This window comes from Heteronotia binoei, chromosome 4, assembly GCF_032191835.1.
Source record: "Heteronotia binoei isolate CCM8104 ecotype False Entrance Well chromosome 4, APGP_CSIRO_Hbin_v1, whole genome shotgun sequence".
Lineage (NCBI taxonomy): Eukaryota > Metazoa > Chordata > Lepidosauria > Squamata > Gekkonidae > Heteronotia > Heteronotia binoei.
Genome location: NC_083226.1, coordinates 44483883 through 44502750, shown reverse-complemented (window position 1 = coordinate 44502750; position 18868 = coordinate 44483883). Strand labels below are relative to the sequence as shown.

The following is an 18868-nucleotide window of genomic DNA, read 5'->3' as shown; positions in this document are numbered from 1 at the left end:
AATATGGTGCTTTCTAGGCTGTTCTCCATAAGGTTACATCCCCATGCATTCTTTGTGTGGAGGGAGGAAGAAGCAAAATTTGGCAGTACTTTGGCCTCCTGAAAGCTATCACCTGTGGAACATTTTGTTGAATGGCATCTCCTCGTATTATGCATGGCTAACTCTGGTTTATTGGCACCATGGAACAGTTCATACCTGTTAGCTGAACTTTTGTATATTTATCATTTTCTCCCTCAAATCCAATTTTGCCAGAACCTCCCTAGGATTACGGTGTGAAATACCTTGGTACTTTTTCTCATTACACATTAACATGTTAACAATGGATTCAAAACTAAAACAGAAGACTAAAACTAAAACAAAAGGGGGGGCAGAATAAAGTACTATCATCAACCTGTAGTTTGCCAACTTTTATGCCAACAAAGACTAGGAAATTGGACCTTGAACTCTTTTACAGTAAACTGGTCCAGTGTGAAATCACAGATATTTTAAAAAAATATTCCATTCTATATCAAAATGAGGCACATGCCTTTTCTTTACGCATGAAGAGAAGAGCAACAAGACACAGTTATGGCTGTCTGCCTCATGGGTTGGTTCCTCTCTGGTCTTTGAACAGATAGCATCATTCATTGGTGACTACAGAGGTCTGATCTGAGAATTTGGCTGTAATTATGGGAAGAGTGACATCACAATTGGGTCAGTTGCAGTGGAAGGAACAAAACCTCTCATCTGTATTGCTTTAAAATGTACACAGTAAATATGTATATTTAAAAAAAATACAATAATACATTAATCTTTGTAGTGTCGAACCAACTATAAGGTATGTATGATGCAAGGCTTTAGCAAATGAGATCTATAGATACAAATTTCACTGCAGAGTATGTAGTAGACAAATGTGTCTCTTTTTTCATTAAATATGTAAATCCTACACTGTAGGGTTTCTTTTTTTCCTTTTTTTTTTGAATGGTAGAAAATGTTTTTAACAGTTGTCCATGAACATGAGCCGACAATTCGTTACTGAGATCCCCAGAATGCCAAAAAATTTGCAATGCAAACAATTAGTACTGTATACCAACTCTGCAAAAAGCCCTAACACACACTCAGCCCCAAAAGAAGAGGCATTGCTGTACAACCTCAGATAGTCTTCCTGGTTTCCATATACCATTTGACACCATAGCAGCCACATGAAGCTGCTTTTAACCTGGCAGTTCCTACATGCCAGGCTCACTGAATTGGTTAGAATGCCACAGGAGAGAGAGAAAAAAAAATGTTAGCAGAATAACCATCAAATCATTTTCATATTAAACCTGCGTGGTCCGGGCACCTCCCCTTCCACCACTGCACCATTGTTTTTACGTGGGACATACTCAAGGTCAATGTTGGTTTTATGCTTGCCTTTCCCTCGACTCCACACAAAAAGAAGTAAGAAACAAAATAAAACCACCCCGAGGAATGTAAAACAGCCCATGGCTGTTGACACCAGTATTGTCTTGAGGTCAAGGGAAAATGTATTCACATTGGTTCCATTGGAACTTGTGTCATTGGAGTCTGTCATGTACATGTGAGTCCTGTTAGCGTAAAGGAACCGATCCGAGGCAAATCCTTTGACAGTAAGGGTGGCTGCGTAGGTGTCATTCCCAGCAGCATTGCTTGCAATACAAACATAGGTCCCGCTGTCTTGATCTTGAGCAAAGCGTATCTCCAGTGTGCCATCTCCCAGCACTGTAGCTCTTCCATTGGATTTCATGGTGACCAGTCTCCGCCGTGGAGTCACCCAAGAGATGGTTGGCTGCGGATCACCATCTGCATTGCACATGAGCTGTACCGTCTGCCCTTCATCCACTACCAAATATTGCAGCTTCTTGTCTTGGATCCTGGGCTTCTTGCAAGTGAAGTAGAAAGAAAGGGCAGTGCTGTGGAAGTCTTTGAACGGCCTCTCCTTGACGCTGTCAGGGCCAGCGCACATTGGCTGCTGGCTGCCAAACTGCAGCGTGGGCTGCCTTTGTAATATCCAGAGGAGGCGGCAGTCACAAGCCAGGGGGTTGTTGTTTATAGAGAGAATTTCCAGGGCTTTGGCGGAATGGAACACATTCTCTTCTATGGTTTCCAACAAGTTTTGGGACACATTGAGCACACGCAGGAACCGGAGCCCTTGGAAAGCATGGGGTTCAATGGTACGCAACTGGGCCCCAACTATATGAAGCTCCTGCAGGCGCACCAGTTCTGCAAGCATGCCTGACTCAATGGTGCTGATGGGGTTGTAGGAGAGGTTCAGGTGCGTTAGGTAAACCAGTTGCTTCAGAGCAGAATAAGGTATTGCGGACAGGTTGGTGTTGGTGATGGAGAGAAAAGTGAGGTTCAGGCCATACAAGCTGTTGCTAGGCATCATGTCCAGCATAGGCCAATAATCAATTTCTAGGTTTTTCAGGCGGAACAATCTCTTAAAGGCATACGCAGGCAAAAGGTTAATACTGAGATGTCTCAGGTGCAGGCTGATGAGGTTGTGAAGGTGGGAGAGGGCTTCTGTTGGTACAGCTGTTAGGTTGCATTTCTCCAAAGTAAGCTGCTCCAAGCTAAGCAGTCCACTAAATGCCCTGTGGGATATATATACCAGATCATTATCCCCTACTTCGAGGGACTTCAGGTTGTGTAGATCTTGGAACATGTAGTCCAGCAGAATGACAATCTTGTTTTCACTGATATCTAGCTTTGTTAAGTTTGACAGCCCAGTGAATACCCCTAAAGGAACCAGCTTCAGACGGTTCCCTTTGAGTCTCAGGGAACGCAAGTTAAACAGATTGTTAAAGGCTCCCGGCTCTACGTTGGCGACGACGTTGTCACTGAGATCTATCTCCTCAAGCAGTGGGTAAGATGTGAATTCCTCTGGGCTGACGTTTTTGAGTTTGTTCTTGCTAAGATCCAGGATTTTAGTCTCAATGGGGATGCCCTCAGGGATGGCAGTCAGGCGCCTCCGGTGACAGCTGACAGACTTGTTCTGTGCTGAACATTCACAGCGGGCTGGGCAGCCTATGGTAGAGCCCATGAAAAGTATCAGCACAGCCAGACCTAGAAATGGCTGCCAGCATGATATGGCTGTGTGAAGCATGACTCCACTGATGTTGTCTAATCTTCTGTCACAGGCCTGCCAAGAGGGAGGGGAGAAAAAGAGAGTTAATTAGGCTAAGAAGCTCAAATAGACGTCCCATTCATTTACAGTTTTTTTAAAAAGGCAAAAGAACCTTTAAATGTCAAATTAGAGCCAAATCCTTGCTGGCACTAAAAGCAGCTTGTGTAACAAGAGGTCCACCGCTTCTGCAACCCGCCTCCATTTGTAGTGCTATATTCCAAGCCATTCCCAAAATTCCCAACTCTCAAAAGCAGTGGGGAAGTGAGCAGTCGACTATATCTGGAATGGGAAGGCCAGAAAATGTTGTATTTTATCAGAATTTATATCCTACACCTTTCTGTCCAATCAGGGCCACCAAGGAGCTGACATCTAATGGCAGAACATTATAAAACAATTATAAAGCCAATTTTAAAAACAAATTTAAAATACATATATAAAAACACAGATCCTGCATTAAAACACAGGGCTGGGAAAAATGGTTATTGAGGGAACGCAAGCTAAAACAACAAGGTCTTCATTTAATGACTCAGTTGTTGCTCACAGTTCTCTGTAGGGCTGCCAATCCCTAGGTGGGGGCAGTGGACCCCCTGGTTTAGAGGCCCTCCCCCCACATCAGGAGGGGAAGGGAAATGTCTGCTGGGCACTCCATTATTCTCTATGAAGACCAATTCCCATAGGATATAATGGAAAATTGATCCACAGGTACCTGGAGCTCTGGGGGAGCTGTTTTTTGAGGTAGAGGCACCATGTTTGCAGCATAGCATCCAGTGCCTCTCCTCAAAACACCCTCCAAGTTTCAAAACGATTGGAACAGGGGGTCCAGTTCTATGAGCCCAAAAGAAGGTGCCCCTATCCTTCATTATTTCCAGTGAAGCGAAGGCATAAAAAGTGTGCGGTCCCTTTAAATATTATGGCCAGAACTCCCTTTGGAGTTCAATTAATCTTGTCACAACCTTGCTCCTGGCTCCACCCGAATGTCTCCTGGTTCTACCCTGAAGTCTCCTGACTCTACCCCCAAAGTCCCCAGATATTTCTTGAATTGGACTTGGCAATCCAACCAACTTCCCTCCCCCATACTAGATTTTTTTAAAAAAAAGAAGTTTGGAGATGCACTTCAGCATCTAATTGCCTATTGCTTTACTTTTTAATTTAAACCATACTGCAGCTTTTTAATATATACAATATAAAACATGTAACTTTCATACTACCCTTTTCTTCCATAAAGTCACATTTTCTACTCTGTATACGAGGCATAGATTTAAGCAGTGCTCTGTTCATTCACAAGATGTATACCACTTACAGAACTGAGTTATTAAATAATAATAAATTAATTCTATATGATAATAACCAGGGCCGGTGTTAGGCTTTCTAGCATCCTAGGCGAATCACCCACTAGCACCCCTCCCATTATTAAAAAATATAGGGAGAATGAAGAGTGCCAAACTTGAAACTTTTCACATTTTTTATTTACTGATTTCTAATTTTAATTTTTTAAAAAGTGTGATATGTTGTAAAAAAATTGTGAGAATAAGTGCTTGCCGGCCACGCCAGGAAGGAGGGTGGCAGGATAGGATGAGATGGGAGACCAAGTCTCACATTGGGGAGAGGGGAGTGGCTTGACTTTGTTGGGGGCAGCTTGGTGATGGGAGGAGAAAAGGTGACAGTGGTCAGGAGCCAGAGTAATGTGTCTGGGAGGGGGCACCCAATGGTGCCCTCTAGGCCAGGTGGCACCCTAGATGACTGCCTACTTTGCCTCCTCCCATGCACTGGCCCTGATAATAACGGTGTTCAATTATGGTGTTTGAATGTTCAAAGCACTTCATGTACATCATCATGTGTAATCCTTAAAAACAACCTGTAAAGTTGGTTAACATTACTGAGGGCAGACCAGATGAGGATTGTGGTATAATTACTGTACACATTATAATGGAACAGTCTGCTCCCCGCACCCCTGGAAATTTTCTTGAGTTGGTTTAGTATGATGACTTGGTTCAGTCAGCCAGTGCTGTGGTACTAACCTTTAAGGCTCTATGCAGCCAGGTACCAACATAGCTATGGGACCATCTCTTTCCATATGTGCTTCAAAGAGCCTTGCGGTCTTTTGAGCAGTACCACCTGGAAGTCCCCAAACCAAAGGATATCTGCCTTGCCTTGACCAGGGCCAGGGCTTTTTCAGCCCTGGCTCCTGCCTGGTGGAACATGCTCCAGTTGAGATCAGGGCCCTATGAGATTTACTACAGTTCCACAGGGCATGCAATTGGCAGATATCCATAGGACATTGGCCTTCCCTGCTTAATCTGGTCAATTTGCTTCAATTGTACCGCCTATACCAACTTGGCACTAGCATCAACAGATCTCAGTTAGTTGAGAGAAATATACCCCTCGCAGAATCCACCAGATAATGATCTAATATATATATTCCATGGAGTGTTTTGTGGAGCAGCTTACTCTGGAGAAATGCAACCTAACAGCTGTGCCAACAGAAACCTTCTCCCTCCTCCTCCTCCTCCTCCTCCTCTTCATCTTCTTCTTTCAAGCACCTAAAGGCATTTACTTCTTCAGGGTCTAAACCATGCTACATCTTAAGAGATGTCAATTCAAGTTTTGCATGATGGCTTTTCCAATATTTGAACTTGAACCTCAGTGCTCTTTTTCCTGAGAGATCCCTAATAACACATATTAAGCAGAGTAATGTGGAAACTGCATTTAATATAATCTGGTACAATGAATTCTTCCTCTCTAGAGTTTCAGTCATATCATATACAATAAAACGAAAAGTGTGGGAAGCATTTTAAATTGTCGACCCGCTGCTGAATGAAACATTAAGGTCAGCAGGCGAGCTATTAAAGATACCATGGGATGCACATTGATGTAAGGAGCTTGGTGGTGTTGCAGAGAATTGGATAATGGTTCTGTCCTACATGCACCTGCATATGAAATGGTGGATCACTGGGAATAAGTCTATCCAATATAACAGAAAGGAATGTTAATGCAGTCAAGACCAATAATTCTACAAACCTGAGACAGGCCCAGGTTTACAGAAAAATCTGAAATAAAAACAAGAAACAAACACTGAGGGAGTAACCCCCAATGATGGAAGCAGCACCTGTAGCTTTAAGGAACAAAAGCCATCATTGGCCATTGTTTGACAATCACAAGAGTATTGTCAATTGAAGCCTTTGTTTCTATCAGTAAAGGGTAGGGAGAGGGGTCAGGGTGCTTTTCAGGGGAGGATTCATTGGGACCAGGCCCTGGCCACAATCACCAGTCAACTTGATACTACACAAGTTCCATGACTCACTCAGGCTGAGCTGCTTGTTACTATTCAACATCTGCCACCCGATGAAAGCTAGTGTGGTTACAGTTTTAGATTAGGGTCTCAGACGCCCAGGTTCAAATCCCCATTCTGCCATGGTGTTCACTGCATGAACTTGGGCCCATATTTTCAGCCTAACCAACCTCACAGGGTTGTTGTGAGGATAAAATGGAGAATATGAGAATAATGTAAACTGTTTTGGGTCCCCATTGCAGAAGAAGATGAGGTATATGTGAAGTAAATAAATAATAAGAATAGCTGAAGATGAAGGAAAGATTAAAGGTAGAATGGTTGGTGAGTTAGTAGGAGAGCAAGGAAAGGTAAGGAAATGGAATTGCCATGAGATAGGAAAAAATAGTGTGTGTGTGGGGGGGGGGGGTACATGGGAAAGTGAGGTGCCCTTCGCAAATCCTTGAAGGTGCCCCACTATACAATTGGCTCCAGGCTGGCCAGCACCAAACAACTTGGCTGGCCCTGAGTAACTGGGCCAGATTTTTCCCTAGGGTTGCTAGGTCTAATGATCATGTCAGAGGGCGAGGGGGGATGGACTCTTTGGGCATGAGGGCAGAATGCTGCGATGTGCTGATGTCACACAGAAGCGTTGTCATCACGCTAGTGATGCTGCACGACAACACTCTTTTTGGAGGGCAAAACTCTACAGTACAGTCACCCTCAAACCAAAGAATTTTGCTGAAAAAAACAGCATCATCATATGATGTTGCCAACATGATGATGTCACTTCCAAATGAAGTCAGCACATTGCATTAGGGGGCAGAATTTTCCCCTGCTGGCTAGCTGGCTGGTGGTGGACAGGAGCCCCCTCAAAGGGGGATCCTCTGCCCCAATTGGGGAATGGCATCCTTGCTTTCCCCAGGAACAGGCTGGTGAAAATGGGGGAGGGAACTGAAAAAGGTGGGTGAGGGATGGAAGGAATGGGAGGCAGAGGCTGTTAGGGATGAAAATGAAAGAAGTATGTAGGTAGCTATAAGGGAGAGAAAGAAAGGGGAGGGAGCTGCAAGCACTGTCCATGCATGCTGCAATAGAGAGAGAAAGAATGGGGAATAAGATGGCCTGCATCCTCATGACAAAAACTGCTTTCCTTCCAAAGGGAACCAGTCTGAGTTAATGCATATCTCCTGAAACTTATCACTGCTCAAGGAAGTGGGACAGTATAAAGAAAGGGGGAGAGATGGAGGGAGGGAAGAACCAATAGACGAAATGAATAAGAGGAAATCACAAAAGTACAAAGGGCCAATTACAATATTAAGGCTTACTGTATTTGGTTAAAACATTTTTCACAGGTAAGTGAACCAGTTCCTTTGTAAAAGGGGCCTCAATAAACAAACTGGCTGCTGTGCACTTTTGAGAAACCCAGGAAAGGGAAGTTCTGCATATATTTCTAAACTGAGAAGCAATTTACTTTATTACAGAATATAAGAATATAAAAAGAGCCCTTCTGGATCAGACCAGTGGTTCATCTAGTCTAGCATCCTGTCTCACATAGTAGTAGGTTTGCCAGGTTCAACTCAGGAAATATCTGGGGGCTTTGGGGGTGAAGCTAGAAGACTTTCCCAGCCCCGAAACAAACAAACAAACAAACAAACAAACAAACAAACAAACAAACAAACAAACAGAGTTTGCAAGCCCACACTGGGGCAATTTACTCATGGAAGTTGCTGAATGTAACAACCTGCTGTATTTCAACCAGCTTCTTCAGACAGGAACACAAATGTAGAGCAGCCCAAGGGTGTTTTTCTCCTTTACATAATCAAGTGCTAGTAACTCTTTCCTGTCCTTTTTACTATAGAAACAACTTCTGAAGCAAATGCAAAACAGAGGGACTCTGCTGTCTGCCTTTCTCACACCTTCACACACTCATGGCTCTGCCTACTTGCCCCACCCCCTGCTTTCCTGCTGCTGAGATTTAAAGGCACACACACATTACAAAACACAGTTGCAAGCATCTTCTAAGCCTTCCAAGGTTTAATGGCACATGGTGGCTGTTGGGGCAGGAGCCGGAAAAACCAGAGGATCCCTCACTGGGACTTGGGGAGTGGCAAGCCTACACAATGGCCAATCAATTCCTCTGGAGATCCAACAACAGGACCTTCCCTTGATGTTGCCTCCAGGCACTGGGATTCCAAGGTTGCCTGTCTCTGAACATGGAGGTTTCCTTTAGTCATCATGGTTACTAGCCACTGATAAACCTATCCTCCATGAATCTATCTATTCCCCATTTAAAGCTCTATGCCTGTGGCCATCACTATATCCTCTGCCAGAGCTATGGCTGACCCAAGGCCATGCTAGCAGGTGCAAGTGGAGGAGTGGGGAATCAAACCCGGTTCTCCCAGATAAGAGTCTGCACACTTAACCACTACACCAAACTGGCTCTCCACTGTGTGAAGTATTCCCTTTTGTCTGTCCTGAATCTGTTGCCCATCAGCTTTCACTGGATGCCCTTGAGTTCTAGTATTTTGACAGAGGGAGAAAAAGCTCTTTCTGTCAACTCTCTCCATCTTGTGCATAATTTTAACAACCTCTATAATGTCCCCCCCTTGGCGGTCTCTTTCCTAAAGTGAAAAGTTCCAGATTCTTCAGTCTTTCCTCATACAGAAGATGCTCCATCCCTATATTTTGGTTGCCCTCTTCTGTATTTTTCCAGCCGTAACGGTGTCCAGAACTGCACACAGTATTCATAGACTCACAGAGTTGGAAGGGACCTCCAGGGTCATCTAGTCCAGCCCCCACAAATTCCTCTCCCTAAATTCACAGGACCTGCATTGCTGTCAGATGGCCATCTAGTCTCTGTTTAAAAACCTCCAAGGAAGGAGAGCCCACCACTTCCCTAGGAAGCCTGTTCCACTGAGGAACCACTCTAACTGTCAGGAAGTTCTTCTTAATGTTGAGCTGGAAACTCTTCTGATTTAATTTCAACCCATTGGTTCCGGTCCTACTTTCTGGGGCAACAGAAAATAATTCTGCACCTTCCTTTATATGACAGCCCTTCAAATACTTGAAGATGGTGATCATATCATCTCTCAGCCACTTCCTCTCCAGGTTAAACATGCCCAGCTCCTTCAATCTTTCTTCAAAGGACTTGGTCTCCAGTCCAGACCCCTCACCATCTCCTTCACCCTCCTCTGGACCTCTTTCAGCTTGTCAATATCCTTCTTAAAATGTGGTGCCCAAAACTGAACATAATACTCCAAATGCAGTATTACTAGAACAGAGTAAAGTGATACCATCACTTCACATGATCTAGACACTATACTTCTGTTAATACAGCCCAAAATTGCATTTGCCCCATTCCAAATAAGACCACATCATTGATCCATACAGGGGCCTTACAATATCGGTCGTTTCATTTTCAGTCTCTTTCCTAATAATCCCTAACACAGAGTTTGCTTTTTTCACAGCTGCAGCATACTGGTTTGACACTTCCATTGAGGTAGGTAGAACAACCCCAAGACCTCATTAGCCTATACTTGAAGTTCAATCCCCCCCCCCACCCACAGCATATATCACCTTACATTTTACCAACACTGGACTTCATTTGCCATGTTTGCCATCCAACTTGTGGAGATTCTCTTGGAGCTCTTTACAGTCAGCCTTGGTTTTCACCATTCTGAATAATTTTGTGTCCTTCCATTTTTTCCCCACCATTGTTAAAGAACTTATAGTTTGGATGTACATTAAATAGATAACCCATAGGCACAATGCGTGTGTGAGTGTGTGTAAAGTCCTGTTAAGTTGCAGGTGACCCCAGGAAGGCATATGAGAAGCAGAGGTGGTTTGCCATTGCCTTCCTTTGCAGAGTCTTCCTTGGAGGCCTCCCATCCAAGTACTGACCCTGCTTAGCTTCCAAGATCTGATGAGATCTGGCTATACCATGCTGACCACAGGCACAATGTAAACATTACAATAACAATCTGGAAATTCCATAGATCCAAAGACTGGTGGATGAGACAGCTCCCCTACTCCCCGTGTTGGTTTTCCACATAAATGAAGATCACCTTCAAGCTCCTCTAAGACTGTTTATTTTGTTTCTTGTAGAATATCAACATGTCAAAAAATAAAAGATGCGGAATATGTACATTGATTTTTAATCAGTATTGTTCTTTTTTTCAAAACGGTGAGCTTGATGCACCCACACACATAGTACTGGCACTTTGAGCTCACATGAAATGCAACCAACGTCCAATAGTAGCTAGAGCTAGACATACTGTGCGGGAAAGTGGCATAAACTGCCTCACACAACTCTCTGAACACACTTCAGCTTTAACCAGCCGAGAGCCTTTCAATTCTGCTCCTGGGCTTCTCCCCGAATAGAATGGTAACGTATGGTGGCGTTCTGATCCAGCCTGCAAATACATATGAAGTCTTCTCTTCATTATATGACCTTGAGAGAAGATTTCAACAGCATCTTGGAAGAACAGGCTACTGAAACTTATTTAGTCCACTTTCTCTTCTTTAGTGGAAGCTTTGTGAGTGAAAGAATTGCTAGTTATGTCCAGCTGTGAAATAAAAATCACCAAGCTAAACTACCACTTCATTAGGAATTAAGGTACAACTGAAAACATATCAGGCCCTGTGATTTGGGCTTTTCTGGTGAAATTCTGATCAAAGAAGCTTTCAGCTACTCTGATCATTACTTTCTCAGTGTAGTCTGGGCAGTACTACTGATACTTCTGCCGTGCAGGGAATTCATTTACTGTCTTAACCATCTAATGTATGAAGCTGAAAGTAAACAGGTTTAGAGGAAGAAGAACACCCCCTGGAGTGCTCATTTTAGTTGCAAAAGTCTGTAAGCCTCACTACAGACATCTACACAAACTAACAACACGAAAAATAACCCTCCTAGTGTAAAACAGATAATAAAATGTTATTTCTTTACTGGAGCCAGTGTAAGTTACAAAAGGAGATGAAATGTTTGCCATGGCTTCTAACAGTAACTGTATCTGTTAAAGCAAATTGACAAAGGAATGTTTGCAGGGTCCAGTGATAAGGCTGCATCCACACACCATTGGATCACAAGGTCACTGCACACTACAACCATCATTTGCAAGTGAACTGTACAGTCTGCTAAGAAAACAATATGTGCAGTTTGTTCCAGCCTCAGCAATGTCTGTACAGTTGAAGGGGCTGGTTTAAATCTAATGCTTGTTTAAAGCAGAAGAAGGAAAAAAACTGGAATCAGAATCTCTTAACACTTTGGCGAATGCCACATCTTGTAAATTTCTGCTAACTGAGGAACAATGTTTCTCTGGAATAGAATTAAAGGGGCATCTTTCTGACGCTCACTGTTTTTTGCTCTCCATTTTCAGAACACACCAATTTCAGAAGCTGCAGCAGTAATAAAAAGTCAGTGCAATTGTGCAGTTGCATTTCTTAAAGTTCTAACAGACACTGCAATCCTATGAACACTTAAATGGGAGTCAGTCTCATCAAATAACATGAGACCTACTGCTGAGGAAACATCTCCTATAAGGCTCTGGTACAGCAGACAGTGCTAAGAGGCTCCCCAGGCTTTGTTCCTTCCTTATCTGCTCTTGATCAGGCAAGAGGCAGTTATTTTTTTCTACAGTTACCTTGAAGTCTAATGGTATATCTTTTTACCTGACATATGATTTCTGCTTTGTAGAAGTCAGATGCTAAAGAGGGACATAGCAGGAAAGCACCTAATAATGTATTCTTTGGTTTTAAAGTTTAGAAAATATTCCTGCCAATCTGAGCTACTGAAGTTAAACTTGTGCTGGCATATTTGCAAAAAAGTATTTGCTCCCACCCTTAATTACAAAAAAAAAAATTATTCCTCTGTAAAAAGCCTTTTCTGCTTCCATGCACTACCCTCTTGCCCCACCTATGCTTTCTAATGCACTGATAAGAATCATATTTCCATTCTTTTATATGCTGTTTGAACACAAGACCTAACACAGGGGTCAATGCACCTGGTGAAGAAGGAACAAAGCTGCTTTTAAATGATTAGTTAATGGCTCTGTTTGATCTCCTCTGAAACACTTGAGACCACTCCTGGCATTTGTTCTTGGATTCTTTGAAATGCAAAACTAAATCTCCATTTGGACTACAAGTCAAGGGGTTTGCCCATAACCCGGGGGCTGATTCTTATATTTCTTTTTTTCCAACAAGGCTTCTCGTACTTGTTTCATAGAAACTGTACCATGGTGTGTCAAAGCCAACTTTTTGGGATTCCCTAAGGCTTAGGCTTAAATTTTTTTAATGGATACAGGAGACACATGAATAGGGGTCACTTAATAGAAAAATAGATGCCAGAACTCGTTAGCATAACTCATTTGCATAACTCATTTGCATATGCCACACACCCCTGACATCACCAGAATGTTGTCAGCATTGTGATGGAAAGGAATAAAAGAAATAAAAGCACAAATCACTCTAGTTAAGAGTGCACATAGTGAATTTTCACTTTAAGCTTTGAAGGAGTTGGAGGTGCCAATCTTTGGAGATGTCACCAATGTCGTCTATCCATATTTACAATATCTTCAGTCCAGTAGGTCTTAATTGATATTTAAATCTCAGTTATTTTTATACAAAGTGTTAGAAAAATATACTGTTTAATGTATTTCAGGACTAATGAGCTGATCTAGTTACCTCTCTGCTAAATTAAAATGTAAAAAAGGTAAAGGTAGTCCGCTGTGCAAGAACCAGTCATTTCCGACTCTGGGGTGATGTCACTTTCATGACATTTTCATGGCAGATTTTTTTTGCAGGGTGGTTTGCCATTGCCTTTCCCAGTCATCTACACTTTACCCCCAGCAAGCTGGGTACTCATTTTACCGACCTCGGAAGGATGGAAGGCTGAGTCAACCTTGAGCCAGCTACTTGAACCTAGCTTCAGCCAGGATCAAACTCAGTTCGTGAGCAGAGCTTGGACAGCAGTACTGCAAGTGGACCTGACCCAGCCACACCACAGAGTTGTGCCATGTTTCTCCTAGGTGGAGGCTGCTGGGGTAGAGAGGAGGCTGCTGGGGTAGAGGAGAAACTTCAGTGAAACTGAAGGCAGAGGGGCTGTAGGCTGTTGGCTAGGAAGGAGAGAAAGAAGCAGGAAAAGGGGAGAGCCTATGGAGGCTTTCAGGAGAGGGAAAGAGGAAATAGGGAGAGAGGGGAAAATGGGATGCCTCCGGAAAATCTTTGTAAGTTCCCACTTGTCTCAGTGTATTTATGATAGAGTCAATGTGATATGTGACAGCATTACTGATATAACTAACACAAATTTGAGCAGACTTTGGAGGATGGTAAAAGACAGGATGGCCTGGCATGACTTTGTCCATGGGGTCGCAAAGAGTCAGACTCAACTGCGTGATTGAGCAACAACAGCAATGCAATATGTAGCTTTAAGGCATCCATACAATTAGACACTTCAGCCATCAACCAACCGCTTTGTTCTAAGCTTGATTCCTATTTGCTGTTAGGGTGGCCAGATCGTCCTGGTTGCCCGGGAAAGTCCCGATTCTGGCCCCCAATTCCCGCCTCCCGGGCTGGCTATACCGGGACCATTAGAGGTCCCGGTTTAGCCAGCGGGGAGCCGGCGGGCCGCGTGCGCCATCGGGGAAGGTGGCGAGTGAGGGACTGAGCATCCCTGCACGTGCGCACGGCGGTGTGGCGGGCTCTGCGCCACACCGCCATGCGCACGCGCAGGGACGCTCGGTCCCTCACTCGCCGCCTTCCCCGACCGCACGCGCGGCCCGCCAGCTCCTCTCGCTGGCGGCAGCAGAGGGGGAGGCGGCGGCGTGGCGGGAGACCCCGGGTCGGTGGGCTCGGCCGCCTCCTCCTCAGCCACTGCTGCGCCTCCTGGCGCATCGTTGTGGGACCCAGGGGGCTGGCGCAGCGGCCCGCTGAAGCAGCCTGTCGGTCACTTCTGGGTTCCTGTCCTGCATCTCGACCTGTGTTATTAGTGACAGGCTGCTTCGGCGGGCCGCTGCGCGGGCCTCCTGGGTCCCACAACGATGGGACCGATGCCACAGGGACGGGCTCGAAACACTCTATAACCCCTCAAAAGAACAGCAGTCTAGCTCGCTTCCCCCGAGCCCTGCCGCCATAAGCCTCAAGGGGGCTCATTTTGCAGCATCTCCCGGCGGGAGGGTGGCACCCACATGGGACACATATCAAATGAAAGAGGGGGTGCAGGGCTATCAGAAACAGCTGGCGGGGGGAGTCGGGAGACCACCCCACTGGGGGATCCACACCCCGAAAGTGATGAAGGTGGCGCAGATAGAGCCAACAGAGCAAACAGGACAAAATAAATAGGCTGCATTATGCAGCACAGTCTCACTGGAATCTCACTGGAATCTGACTGGCTTCTCAGCGTGGAACCCGTTCTCTCTAGTCTTCTCACTTTGAAAAAAGTAAAAAAAGAGTTTTATTTAACTTTATTTCCCCCTTTCCCTCTCTATAAATAATCTTGGTGTTTCCGGCGGTGATATTTGGGGGATTTTTGGGGACGTCACAGGAAGTGCTGTGAAGTCACTTCCTGTTTCCGGCAGTGGCATTTGGGGGAAATGATGTCATTTGGGGGAAAATGATGTCACAGGAAGTGATGTCACTTCCTGCTTCCGGTAGGTGGCGTGGGAGGGGGAAAATGATGTCACAGGAAGTGATGTCACTTCCTGTTTCTGGCGGTGGAATGACATCACCGGAAGTGACGTCACTTCCTGTTTCCGGCGGCGCGCGCACGCACACATTCCTTCCCCTCTCAAGGTGTCCCTGGCTGGCCTGCAGATATTATGGCCACCCTATTTGCTGTGTGCTGCTTTTTTAAGAGCCGGAAGAATAAATCTGGGATTTTATCCTCAGTGCAGGATGAGCTGTATAAAACAACTCACAATCCCAAATGCCCTCCGTTCTCTTCCCACCCCCATATGGCCCTGTTAAGAATTGCTATTGTAGATGAACTCCCTAGGCAAGAAAATGGAACAGAAAAATGGAGATACTTTATTATTCTGTTACTTTATTACTCTTGATGACTGACAAATTAATGCATCAATTGGTTCCAATGGAGTGCTGGAGGACCAAAATATACAATCAACAACTCTACTGCCGGGCTGTGGACTTCAGACTACAGGTATGAACTGAATATCTGAATGGGTCTTCTTCACATAAAACAAACTTGACCACATTAACAAACATAGCCATCTCCAGATTTCTGAATACAAACATTAGGTTTGAAGCCAAGGGGGTCCTCCATGGGAGAGAAGAGGATTCCCCATAGTGCTAACCTATGTGGAGTTGTTCCATTTTCAGTCCACTGAAAGCAATGTGCTTAGATGGAAGTAATTTATAGAATATCCCTGCCGGTACATCAGGAAAAGGAAGATTTTATCTAACTCTGTCAGAACATAGGACTTAGTTGCTATGCCCCCTTCCCCAATTGTTTCCTTCAACAATTTTATCTTTCTCACAAGCAGTATGAATGAATTAGATTGATTTCTCTGCTTTAATTCCCAGCATGACTGCTCTGTTCAGCAAACATTTCTGCTCACTGAGAAAAGCGGGGATCTATACACATATTAAAGACCCATGTACATGTTTTCTTCATGGGTATCAGCTATTTTTTTATAATTACAAATCAGTGTGGGGAAACAATTGGAATTTGAACAGAGGACTCTGGATGCAGCACAGCTTTTTACAGAGCAAATTAAGAACTTGTAGGGTTGTTCATATACCCTGCCTTGTTTTTTTGAAAAGAAGGTTGGCTTAGTGCACTTGTCATCTCTATTTGCCAGGGCTTTTACAGCATAATCCGGATGGGGGGAAGTCTTTTGGGAGCAGACGAGCCACTACATGGGCGCAGAAAGGGTGTGTGCCGCCACAGTGGAGAAGAGTTACGTGGGTGGGGGGGCCACCCGAGCACCTCTCCGCCCGAGGGCAGCAGCGGCTGAGGGCTGCGCCCGAGCGTGGGCAGAAGTGAGCCGGAGCATGGTGTTCAGGCAGAGGAGGAGGCATTCAGGCAGAGGAGTTGGCCAGGCTTAGGTGGCTTCCTGAGCAGTTTGGCCCATGACACACCCCCTCAAGAGGCGCAACATCCCATAGGCACTTGATGAACCCAAAAACAAAGGTCGCCTCCACTGCTGCGGAAGCTCGCAAACCCCTTAGGGAGCAGTGTGATTGCCTCACCAATCCCCTCGCACATCAGCCTGGTGAGCCCCCTCCCTGGCACCCAATCACGCCCCCCCTTCAAGAAATACTTCCATTCTGCCTCGTACAACTCAGTTGTTAGGGACAGGTTCGCGTGGCGGGAAGATGTGCCAGTGACCTCCCGGCCATACAGAGTGAGGGACAGGCAGGTATGTTGGTGACAGGTTTTGCCCCACACGGTTGCTTTGACAGTATCTTTGACTTGTGAGGGGAAGAGAGAGGTCTCTCCCCTGAGGCTAACTGCTCTTGTTTCCATGTCTCCACAGGTTCCGGGCTCCCGGAGGCTCTGCATGCGAGGACTGTCACCTAAGTTCCACTGTCCCCCCCATCCTCCCCCCCCTCATTCTTGACCGCTTGGTGTGCGAGCGTCTCTGGCACTTGAACCTGGTAGCGGGCTCCAGCAGGGGGCATTTGCTGAGCCCACTCCCCTGTGCTGCTGCCTGCTCCCTTCCCTTGGTCTGCCCTCTGCCGCATTCCCAACCCCTGGAAGGGAATGGTGTGTGTGTGGCAGCTGCCCTGATGCAGGGAGGCGGGTCAGAGACTGTCCCTTTAAGAGAGTGCCCGGCTAAAATGCAGCCTGCTCTTCCAGCCACCGCCCCTGCAGGTGCTCTTGATCTCTGTCTCTGTTTTGCAGGTGGGACTCCAACACAGAGGCTTTCACGTGTGTTGCTCCACTGCCCCCCCACTCCCTCAGCTGCTTCTGCCTGCCGCTTGGAATGGAGCCCCACCCACAGCGAGACTGCCCAGTGCACTCCAGGGAGACTGTTGCACTCTGTTCCTGAAAACTAAAGTCTGAGCTGTGCCCTCTGTTGTCTCTCCTGCTTGGCATCTGCTGCACGTTCCCGGGGTAACCCCCCCCCCCGTCAGTGGCCTCTCCGAGGGAGAGTGGACAAACTTGGTTCTTGGGGGGGAATGGGCTATGAGGCTCCACGCTGCCCCCCACTTGTCTGGACAGGGGAGGGGGTTGTCGCCCCTCAGCCTGCCCGGGCTGATGGCGTACTCAACTGCACAGGGCTGTTGTGTGCTGGGCACTTGGGGGGGCCTGCTGAAGTGGATGCATGCCCAGCAGCTTGCACTCTGAGTTCTGCAGCCCCCAGGGGAGGTGTTCCTTGCACATAGCAGGGGGTGGCAGCAGGGCAATACCAGGGGGGGACTCCAGGGGGTGTCTTTCGGACTTGGTCTGGCTGCTCCCAGACACACATTTCAGCTGCTGTCTAGGACGGGGAACTCCTGCACTTGGCACTTTCTGCTTGTCCGCGCTTGCCTCTGCCCATCAGACTGCCATTGGCAAAGTCTCTGAGAGCGGGAAGGAATGGGGGGATTGATGGCCTCTCAGGTGCGGGCTTTCTGCCCCCTCGCCCGGTCACATGCAACAGGCTGGCCAACCCCGTGGTCCCATGCGAGCCTGCGCCTCCCCGACCCCCACCTCAGCAGTAGGCCAAAAGTGTGTGCCTAGGCAGAATCAGCATGGTGACAAGTTCTCTCTCGCTCGTTGGACCGCTCTTCCCCCTCCAAGCGTGGTGTAACATCTCCCCTTTGGAAGCCAACGAGTGGTGCTGTAGATCCGCTCACACCCGAGTGGCCAGCCACCATGTATATCTGGACTGGGCTGTTAATGGACTAAGAGCAGGCTGCTGGTGGTGCTAAACTATGGTGTTATTCCAATGGTTTTAAACTGTAACATAACTGTTAGGAAAAAGTGGCATATAAATGATTTAATAATTTTAGGAAACCATTCATACTTATGTTCCGGGGGAAAATAACATTATGTCCTATATACTTTTTAAAAAATATACTCTGGTTTAATCCTAATTAGAAGCTTTTTCCTATGTGGTTGAGATAGGAAAGGAAGGTACATACCCTAAAGCAAACGAAAGAAAAGAGAACGGCACAAAACTGTCTTTGTAAGGACTACACAGCACAAAGTCATATGATAGCACTCCAGTTTAGGTTTGTTTGATAGTTCATTGTTTGGTTCTGCAAAAATATTGAGACCGCTTTTGTTTTCTGCATATGTACATTATTTTTATATCAGTCATTGATGTAGGGCACAGCAGGAGATGAATACAGAAAACACATAGAATTGTTGACTATTTTGTATGCGTTTATAGATGCACTAATTAACACTTTGTGACTAAGTTAAGAGGAAAAAAACCCCAAGCCAGTAGGTGGTCTGAAAATAGCTTTTAAAAAATTAATTAATTAATTAATTAATTAATTAATTTTTTTATTTATATCCCGCCCTCCCTGCCAAGGCA

General features: G+C 45.7%; 1 protein-coding gene across 5 annotated transcripts in view; it reads right to left on the bottom strand.

Annotated features, from left to right (window-relative positions):
* Positions 1-392: 392 nt before the first annotated feature.
* The window catches only part of LINGO2 (leucine rich repeat and Ig domain containing 2), an 888319-nt gene continuing 869843 nt past the window's right edge, over positions 393-18868 (bottom strand). For all 5 annotated transcript variants that reach the window (XM_060237192.1, XM_060237193.1, XM_060237194.1 and 2 more), the window contains one exon: positions 393-3139. In XM_060237192.1, coding sequence (XP_060093175.1) covers positions 1283-3103 — 1821 coding nt within the window. In that variant the 5' untranslated portion in view covers positions 3104-3139 and the 3' untranslated portion in view covers positions 393-1282. The remainder of the gene's footprint in view (positions 3140-18868) is intronic.